The sequence below is a fragment of the Onychostoma macrolepis genome, chromosome 24 (genome assembly GCF_012432095.1).
Source record: "Onychostoma macrolepis isolate SWU-2019 chromosome 24, ASM1243209v1, whole genome shotgun sequence".
Lineage (NCBI taxonomy): Eukaryota > Metazoa > Chordata > Actinopteri > Cypriniformes > Cyprinidae > Onychostoma > Onychostoma macrolepis.
Genome location: NC_081178.1, coordinates 10,001,446 through 10,012,549, shown reverse-complemented (window position 1 = coordinate 10,012,549; position 11,104 = coordinate 10,001,446). Strand labels below are relative to the sequence as shown.

General features: G+C 33.7%; 1 protein-coding gene across 1 annotated transcript; it reads right to left on the bottom strand.

Moving 5' to 3' along the window:
* Positions 1–558: 558 nt before the first annotated feature.
* slc51a (solute carrier family 51 subunit alpha) lies at positions 559–9,203 on the bottom strand. Its single transcript, XM_058765167.1, has 8 exons — positions 8,948–9,203; positions 6,562–6,713; positions 6,215–6,288; positions 5,835–5,993; positions 2,753–2,864; positions 2,521–2,667; positions 2,306–2,411; positions 559–1,287 (listed from the first exon to the last, which is right to left on the bottom strand). The coding sequence occupies exons 1-8, from the start codon at positions 9,021–9,023 to the stop codon at positions 1,130–1,132; spliced, it is 984 nt and encodes a 327-aa protein (XP_058621150.1). The 5' UTR covers positions 9,024–9,203; the 3' UTR covers positions 559–1,129.
* Between the last annotated feature and the right edge of the window lie 1,901 nt (positions 9,204–11,104).

Sequence of the window (11,104 nt, the reverse complement as noted above, 5' to 3'; positions counted from 1 at the left end):
GGTTCCTTTTTTTTTTAAATGTTATTTTTATGTATACCTTCCTGCAAAACCAACGTTTAATGCTACACGTTTATTATTAATTCTGATACCCACGTGACACAGTTGTTTGTCCATAAAACTTCAATTTTATGGAAACAGGAAAATTACCTTGCTGAAAAAATAAAAACATAGGCTACTAAACCAGCCTAAGGGGGTCTGGTGGTCTTAGCTGATTTAGAATGGTTTAGCTGGTCTCTCGGTCTGACTGTCTGAAAAGTTGAGCATGAAAAAAATCCAGTTAGCAAACAGATTTGTGTTGGTTCTCAGTTGTGTGCAGATAACAGTGTTATTTTAGTATCATTTAGACTATATATTTTACAGCTGGAATTAATATTTTGAGTTAGCTTTTATTATTATATTATTAATTACATTTTAAGTTATTTTGTTTAGTTAAATTGTATGTGCTTTTTGTCATTTTTATTATTGTCACCAATATATATATATTTTTAAATCACTATTTAAAAAACTAATAAACTTAGTTTGATCAATTTTATTACCTCAGTTTTTATTTATCATTTCGTTTTTTTCATCCAATATTTATATTTTACTTTATTTCACATTTATTTCAGTTAGGCTACCTATTTTTAATAGTTACAACATCAATAACAACATAAAACAAAAGACATGATTACTGGAAAAATCTGTATTCAACAGTAGGAAGTGACAGATTTAACAGTACAAAGGGTAATATATCAACATTCAATTTAGCAACATAATGAATCCTGACCTTTATACAATTCCAAAAGTCTTTTATGCGGTCCATCATCAAGCCATAGAAATGACTTTATCTCGCTTCATCAGGAATGCGCACTTTGCAGTCCTGATTCCCCAGACTGACGCACCCAATACAAAGTGTAAACATCAATATCAATCAGGGCCCTCAAAGCCATGGTTGACTCTACAGTCAAATTCTATGGCCAAACAGCTTGCAGTAACGTCAATAAAAAACAGATCTGGCAAAATTTTAGATACTAGCATGTACATACATATAGAAAATACAAAGTTACTGACCATCATTGTTCAATTTCTTTCAACATACCAGCCTCAAAAATATAACAAAATCTCAATCACACGCAAAAGTCTGTTTTTCTCAGGCAATATCTACAGCTTTCTTTGAGGTGAGGACAGTCTTTGTCTCCTCAACATCATCCTCCAGATCTGGTATGGGGTCATACTGACGTCTATATAAAACGCGGGTCACTAGCGTGATGATGAACATCTCCACAATCAATAGCTGCTGACTCATCACTGTGAAAAGAAATTGAGGGTGTTTTTAAGAACCATTAAAGTCTGACAGACACTTAAGTGTTTGTAGCAAAATTAAGCAAGAGTTAAAGGGACAGTTCACCCAAAAAAATGAAATTTCAAAAACTGTATGACTTTCTTTCTTCAGTTTGGTGTAACACAAAATTATTACTTTTATGCTGCTTTTTAGAGGTTGACAACTGCTAGTCCCCATCCACTTTCATTATATGGAAGACAGCAGCTCATTCTGCTAAACCTCACTTTTTGTATTTCACAGAAACTCATACACGCCCCCTCCCCACCCAAGAATCACCTGCACTCAGAATTGAATTTATATTAACTAAAAAAGACAAGTAAATAGTAAATAATAAAGTAAGAACAAATAAATTAATTACAATCAATAGCACAAACAAAAACAACAAGATACAAATTAAAATTATCAGTACTTATTTTTTTCAGTTAGGTCTAACTATAATCTATTCAACTGTATATATATAACATTGGATAGTCTTCACTGTATAATGAAAGACAGCAGCAGGTTTATTTAGACCTCATGCATGGATCTAATATGTTACACATGGCTCTGTGCTTACTTTTCTTTTGAGGAGCGCTTGTCCTCCTTATTTTAAAAAAATTAGGAGCACCTTCTGATCAATAATCAATAAAAGTAGAATAAGACAAATAAGTTACCAATCATGTGAGGCTCAGAGGTGGCATGAGTGCAATTAAATTTATAGATTCATGAATAAATGAAACTAAATCAAATTCTGCTCTGTGTTCTCTGCTAATAACCCGACTGTGAACGATGCGAGCGGCGTTACTATGTTGTCAGTGAGAAGCTGCAGACGTGGTGGGGATGATTTTTGGTGTGCCGGCAGAACAACAACAACAACAACGCGCTACATATTACTTCTCCCCTAATTTTTTCCAATTGACGGAAATCCATCGTAGACTCGCTGCAATTAACGGATATCCGTCGTGGCTACGGAGAACTTTAATCCCTGCACATGATGGTACTCACAGTTTCCACGGGACTGGGACGTGTAGGGCGGCGCACATGCAATAGTCCCGTTCATTGCCAGTATGTTGATGATAGCAGTTTGCAGCTGGCTGAGAATCAGCACCAACTATGGGAAGATACAACTGTTGAATCACTGGTAACATTCATTCCAGCAATACTAAACACCAAGCATGTTCTAAAACTGCAAGTAATAAGTACAGAGAAAACACACAAACCTGATACATGGCATATTTAGGGATCATTTTAAGGGTGCGCAATGCCTCTCGCACATGCATGAACATGATCGCCACAGGCCAAAGGGCGATAATGGTGAGAACGCCTATAAAGCAGTTTATCCATATGGATGCTCCATTGGCTGAAACCTAAAGATCAGAGAAAGAGACATTCTGAACTCTTGTCTTTCTCAATAAAATTAGGTATTAAAATATTTGCACAGTCTATACTTACATCAGCTACACTGAAGTTGCCATTCGACCAGAGGACTATAGAAAGGATGGTTAAGACCAATTTCATCAGCGCAAACTGGTAGGACCCCAGTTTCAACATGAACAGAGATCGTCTGAAAAAGCAAAGCATAATATTTGAAGAAAATTCAACTATTTTGTTTTCAGTTTTCAGATTTGACATTCCAAGTCACATGAGCCCAACCACAGGTACACTGTAAAAATAATTCCGTAGTTTTTACAAAATAATTCTGGCAGCTGTGGTTGCCAGAATAATTTTGTAAAAAATACAGAAAAAAAAAAAACTGTAAACACATTTACAGAACAAAACTGTAAAATGTACAGTATAAAACTGTAATTTACAAACAGGGAAATTTGAATGTAAACCACTAAATTAAACAACACACACTGCTATTAAAATCTGTTTTGTACCTTTAACATACTGACAACCACCATAATAATGCATGTGGTAAAAGAGAAAGCCACATGAAGAATCAGGTAGCTTCGCCACAAGCAGAAGTATATACTAATATATAGAAGGTGCACAGAGTCATTCATGCAAACACAAAACACCATCATGGTAACACACATGATACTTAAATAATGCAATAAACTTTCATTAAACAACAGAAGATGTAACATAAAGCCCAAATGTACATAACTGATAACAAAAACTATTAAAAAACATGATTATTTAAATCAAAATACTTTCAAATGTGGAGTGTCACGCAGGGAATTCTGGGAATATCAGTTTACAGTTTTTGACTGTAAATTATACATTGATTTATTATTTTTACTTCTAAAAACTGTACAATTAACAGCATTTTACTGTAAAATTACATGAAATGTCTGGTTAGATCTTTTACAGTTTTCCCCTGTATATAGTACAGGAACTCACTGTTAACATATTAACAGTTTTTTTTCAGTAGCGTTTTTACAAAATTTTACAGTTAAAAATACACTTATTTTTTTACAGTGTATTCAACTGTTTGTGTTGGGTTTGATAATGGAAGTCTTACATAACACTGATATAAAGCCAATTCCTCCTAGGAGACACAAACTGCTCCTTTCTTCCAGATAGCAAAGGGTGCAATGGCCCTGAGGTGCCCATTTTAGGTTATGCACCAAGCATGATAAAGACTTCATGTTTGCAGAAGAGTTGAATGGCCAGAGGTGCACTTATCCTGATGACATCCAGTCAAAGATATGGGCCATTAATTGCAAAGATGTCAGTTTATTTGTTCTCCATCAATGTCACCTGATGGAATCTTGGATCCTCGCCACTGTCACCTCTGACTTGATTGCACTGACACTATTGGATGTGAACAAAATTTGAACTAAATTGAACTGGATAATGATAGTTATCTGTCATAATTGATGAACTCTGCAACAAAATGGCAATATTGCTCTTCTATAGAGCTGCTTATGGCTGAATTAAGCTTGTTTCATAATTTGATGAACTTTGCATTATTTTTTAACTAAACTGAGTTGAATAGTTACACTATTGCCTTTTTAGAGCTGCTTTACAGCTAAAATTGTATTTCTTTCTTTTCAATTCTATTTTTCTTTCGTTGAATATATATTGAATTTAAAGGAACACTCCACTTTTTTTGGAAATAGGCTCATTCTCCAACTCCCCCAGAGTTAATAAGTTGAGTTTACCATTTTGCATCCATTCAGCCGATCTCGGGTCTGGCGATAGCACTTTAGCATAACAGCATAGATCATTGAATCCGATTAGACCACTAGCATCGCGTTCAAAAATGACCAAAGAGTTTCGATATTTGTCCTATTTAAAACTTGACTCTTCTGTAGTTATATCGTGTACTAAGACCGGCGGAAAATGAAAAGTTGCGATTTTCTAGGCTGATATGATTAAGAACTATACTCTCATTCCGGCATAATAATCAAGGAACTTTGCTGCCGTACCATGGCCGCACCAGGTGCAGTGATATTACGCAGCGCCTGAAATTAGTCCCCAGCTAGGTACCTAGTTATAATATAGCTGGGGACTACTTTCAGGCGCTACGTAATAATCACTGCGCCATGGTACGGCAGCAAAGTTCCTTGATTATTACGCCGGAATGAGAGTATAGTTCCTAGCCAAATCGGCCTAGAAATTCGCAACTTTTCATTTTCTGCCGGTCTTAGTACACGATATAACTACAGAAGTGTCAAGTTTTAAATAGGACAAATATCGAAACTCTTTGGTCATTTTTGAATGCGATGCTACTGGTCTAATCGGATTCAATGATCTATGCTAAGCTATGCTAAAAGTGCTATCGCCAGACCCGGAGATCGTCTGAATAGATTCCAAAACGGTAAAACTCAACTTATTAACTCTGGGGGAGTTGGAGAATGAGCCTATTTCCAAAAAAAGTGGAGTGTTCCTTTAAGATGGAAAAATGAGGCTGTGAGGACTCGTAACTTTCATACCTCTCTATGAAGTTTTTGCCCATTGAAAGTTTTCTTTCATCAGCTGAACAATCGGTATGTTGTTAAACAACAATACAGTCCACTGAATGCACCATATTTTATCCATCATTCCTGTGAAATTTTTTTTTTTTTAAATATGGCACTACCCTGACTAAGGCCTATTGTCCACATCCACATTTTTTTTTCTAAAACTAGTGCTGTCAAACGATTAATCGCGATTAATCACATCCAAAAGTTTTTGTTTACATAATACATGTATGCATGTTCTGTGTATATGTATTATGTATATATAAATACACACACGTGCATGTATATACAGTATGTCAGAAAAAAAATATTTGTATACATTAAAATATATTTATTTATAATATAAATGATATTAATATAAATTATATAGATTAAATTAAATTATAAAAATATAGATTTTTTTAGTTATTTTAGCTTTCATTACTATTTGTTTTTTTTCTAACGTTAAATCATTTTAAGTCCTCTTGATGCCATCTTGGATATTTGCTGAGGCCCCCAAGTGGGCCCTTTTTGAGCTTCATAGCAACAACCCACAACGGCTAGCATTATGGCAGTGATTTATGGCAAGTCAAATCTTCTTGGGTCTGATGGCATGTGAGAAGCACACTTTAAGGTTTGCTTACCGTGTGATGGGGACGTTTGGCAGACACGGACAGCAGCAGCAGCAAGGTCCCGTGCTAATCTTAAATGACTTATTCTCTGAGCGCTTGAGAAATGCATTGTCTCCTCCGACCTCTTCAATCATGAGAATCAGGAACTTGAAGACCACAATTGCAAAGTATCTGCCAATTAAGTCAGAAATATGTTAATTTGTGTCACGGTTGCACACACACCCACAAATTCCTTCAAAGTTCTGTACACTGGAAAATATCTGGGACAGAAAGTAATTTTTGAAGAGTGAAAATAATGTGCAACTGAATTACATTTAATACATAATTTATACTTCATTTTTCCATGCATTCCATTCCACACTCTGGAAAAGTAGTGTTAAGAGTGAACTCACGTGGCTGATGTCATATCAGTGAACATTGTGGCCCTTGGAACCCACATGCCCAAACAAGACATGGTAGCAATGACCTGAAAACGATAAAGATAAACATAATGCCTTAGAAGAAGATGAACTTGAGACTCATAATCACTCATCCAGGCAGTAATGCACTAGAAATGACTAACCGTACCATTGGGATACAGATAAAGCTCATTTTTGACATATCAGTTTGAATCAGGAGTGATGAATTATTAAAACACTTTTTAAAATAATAGATTGTAAAAAGGCAGGGAGGGAATGTAAATGATAACATAAATAATGGAGCAGATAAAAAGGACAAATGTTCAACTGATAGAACTCACCGGTGCTGCTCCGGTTACCCAGATGATTATACTTTTCTTATTTGGAGGTACTTTCTTATAGATGTAGATGCATTCTTCAATGAAAACCAGCATGGACACTGTGGCCATTAAAGTCAGCACAGAGAAGAGGACAATGCCAAAGATATCCAGCTCTGAAAAACACAAACACCACCATCAGAATATCCACATGGCTACATCATTGTCTATGCATTTTTTTAGCATTATCCTAATGGAAGCATTGTTATAAAACTAAAACGACTTTAAATAGTTTTTGGTCAGCTGAAATAAGACTAAAATCTAAATATTAGATGAGAAACATATTTATCTCAGTTAGTTGCAATTTAAGGAAACATTTCTAATTTTCATTTTAAGTTAAATGAAATGCTTAAAATATTAAAGCTATATATATATATATATATATATATATTACTAAAATGAAAATAAATTATTTTAAAAATGTAAACTATTTTTGGACCAATTAAAACAATAATAATAATAATAATAATAATAATAATAATAATAATAAGTATGCTATCCATTTATCAATCTATGATTTTATCTTAATAATTATGGTGTGGCCATCAAATGTCAAATTACTGTAAATAGTGTAATAAATAAACAAAATCATTAAAATTTAAAAAATATAACGTATAAAAGCTAATGCAATATATGAATACATATAATGGTAAATAATACTGGAAATGTGGAAAATGTACAGATAATGATAGATGATTAAAGTTAGTCATCCCTTAAGCTTAGAAATCACATTATTTAACTAATTTTCAAACAATGAAAACACCAAAATAAACAGTTAAAGGTATATTATGTGGAATAAAAGGACAATTCTAGATTTATAGAGGCAAAAAAGTTATAACTTTTTAGACTCTTTTAAGACCATCATATCCTTTTGAAACCTTATGAATTACTTCCTAACTTTCCATGTGTTTCCACTCAGAATGAAGTATAGAAAGAAAGAAGGAAGTGGAAAAATAGTCAGAGTCAGAACTGAGGATTTCAGGAATAATGGTTTCACAACCTTGCAAACCAATATGTTGTGCTGTGTGTGGGACGTCAATCCATACCAGCCCATGCATGCTGAAGCCATTTGAGATTGTATCACTTTGTACCAACGTTATTTTAATGATACTTTATGTTTGGCACATTGTGCTGGTGTGTAATTTTACACAAACCAGGTGTTCGGTGTTTCATTCTGATGTTATGTGATGTTTCCTAACTTTATTTCACAACTGACCTTCTAAAGTCTTTGTCAATCACAGTACATGCACTTTCTTGTAAGTCGTTTTAACAAGAACACATCTGCCTTACACATCATTGTGCATGAATACAGTTCATCTGAGGACAAATCAACCTTTACGTTTACAATCACGCATGTTACTCTCTTCCCACCCTCTACTGTGAGTTTGAGTAAAGGTGGAACAATTAAAACAAGAATGCGGGTTTGACACACATATAGTCTACTACAGTTGAGGGTGATAACCTGGAAAGAATCCACGTTAGTGCCATTCAACATTATCACGTATGCAAACTCAAGTTCAAGAGCACTGAACCACAGGACAATCACTTCTTATCAACAATGAGTGGGAAGCAGTGTAAGATATTGACTATTGCTTTCATTGGCTTTTTATTTTTTATTTTTACCTTTATGAGTTTTTCTATGACCATATACAGAAACAAGCGGCCATCCATTTATCAATCGGTGCTTTTATCTGAAAAATGATTGGGTTGGCTTCAAAGTCAAATTCAAAAGTAACTGTAAAGATATCTTAACATAAAATATGCCTTGCTAGAGTACATTGAACATTATATTCTGATTCATACGTTTGATTATACAACTCTGTATCATCACTATTTATTTATATATATATATATATATATATATATATATATATAAATAATTAAGAAAAAGATTCAGAATATTACTTAAAATGCAATATTCAAGAAAAAAAAAAAAAATTATATATATATATATATAGCCACAGTAATTTATGCCAATTTGGAGACTGTTTATTTACATAACTACATTACTTAGCCTAATATGAAAACTAATGTTTTATGTTTTGTATTTAAATTGCAGGAAATCGGAATAATTTCCACCATTATAGTTATTGTTACTAAAGTAAAATACTACCACTACTTCTACTAATAATGGGGTCTCCTTAAAAATAGGTTAAAAAGCTTTAGGAGGTTTTGTCTATTACAATGGCAAAGTTTTTCATATTTTTACGTATCTACATTAATAACAGCAAAGATTCTACAGTAAGAGCAATTTTATGTTTTGACTGCTGTTTTAAACACAAGTTTCACGGAAATTAGCATTAAGGAAAAACTTTCTGTTCAAATAGCCTAACAAATTAAAGATACTTACGCATAATAACATCAATAGAGAACGGAGCCTCTGCCCTGCATCGCGGATCAAAAAGTGTGAAATTGGACATTTCCATCTTGACACTCAGCGTTTATTTAGGAGATCCAGGGCAAACTGTAATCCGTGAAAACCCCACTGTCCTCAACACAGGTTCGTTTCAGCATGCATGAAACTAATAAACTGAGAGGAAAGCAGGCTGATGTTTTGTAGACTTGGTGTGTAGATGAATCCCTGCACTTGTTGAAGGGGCCGCCCATGCAAGGGGTAAATATTGATGGATCACTGACCAATGAAAATACGCTTTCATTTGACCACACTGCGCCTGCGCAATAGCGTCACACTCACACTTTGCACGCTCCCGAATGCTATAAAATGATTCGGTAAAGTAGAGGATAGGTATTTTATTAACTTCAAAAAGGCATACTGTTGTATAATACAATCGTTTTTATGGTTGTCACTATAAACGTCAGTGTATAAAAAAATAAAAATAGTAACAATTGTGGAATGTTTGGTTTCCACATTTGTTTCTTTTTTTATTTCTAATGAAACTATGGTTAAATCGATTCAGAGAAGGGATGACTAGATACAATGTTAGCTAGAAAGATAGTCACACTATATGAAATTGAAAGAAAATTCACAACACGCGTTAAAACAGGCATGAACAGTAACTGGGAGGGTTTAGGTTACAACTCAAGACAGACCAAAGTTCACAAGACTGACAGTACATATACACATTTTGACAAAGATTGTTAAAGGAGTATGAGAAAAGTATGTTTAACATGCTGAACTTGTGATTTGCAAGAGTTGAATGGCCTCAGTGCTAATGAGCTGGGAAGAGTTCAGGGTAAAAAACAGCCCTTGAAACACCAGTGTACACACACACACACACACACAGTGAGAGAGAGAGACAGACAAAGTATAATTGTTGCAGTTTTTTATTTATAAAAAAAGACATTTATTGTTACTTTTTACATATAAGCATGTACTTCATTCACAAAATATCCATGTTAAAATTAAAAAATATGTCTTTTTGTTTTTACATTATCTGTAACATATGCATTTTAAAAGATGTAAAAACAAAACAAAAAACAAAACAAAAAACTAACCTCCAGACTTGCACATCAGTAGATCAAATAAGTAACTGTTCTTGACATGCATTGAAGCACAAGGTTTCCATTTTTTATTTGATTGTAACAGAAATAAAGAAAATGAAAGGACACCAACACCAAATCTTCTATAATAATGTCATTATGGCTTCATGTTTACTTTTTCCTTATTAATAAAGTATAAAATGTAATGAATGTCAAAAAAGAAAGAAAATAAGAACAATATTATAAAGGCTGTGTAATTCATAATTCATATAAGAAGGCTGTCCAAAAGACTAAAAAAAAAAAAAACATTCTTTACCAATGTACACATTCCTTAACACCACAAAAACAGCTACAACATTTCACATACAAAATTACGTCCTGCAATCTTTGTAAACACCAGCAATTTTCATAACTGTGCTGAAAGTCAAAATACGGTCACTGGTGGTAAAAGTGATAAACTGAGATTTTATCAGCACATAAACAGTCAAAGATGTTTTAAAGAACAATAAAACCCATCTGTTAATACTTACAAGCCATTCAAAGTCAGATCTGAGACAGTGAAATTTGCCATAAAATGCTGTAGGTGTATAAATAAAACTCATCCATCTATCTAAATTCATGAAAGACTGCTTTGTTTTTCTGTATAGAGATATTTTGTCTCTTTTTATTGGTTAATTTACTTGTTTCACCCTCATTTAAAACAAACACTCCAGCACAGCGACACTCAGATGTGCACTTGCACGTATGTCTTGATTTGTCAAGGCATTTCTTTAGAAAAAGTCAGAACACAAACGAAACAATCACCGCAGTTCACTTTGTAGTACATAAACACATCTGGATTTCCACACATCAGTTCCACATAAACTCAAGCTACAGTCACAGCTGACGGGCACAATTATTTTCCACACTGGACCAAAGTATACAAATGAGAACTTGCGACAAATATAAATACATAAAAAGAACATTTCACCGTTTTGCAAAAATGGCTTAAAAATAAGTACTCTGAATCTATAGAGCTATTCACAATGCTGATGTGTAAAATATAAAAGGAAAAAAAGGGTAAAAA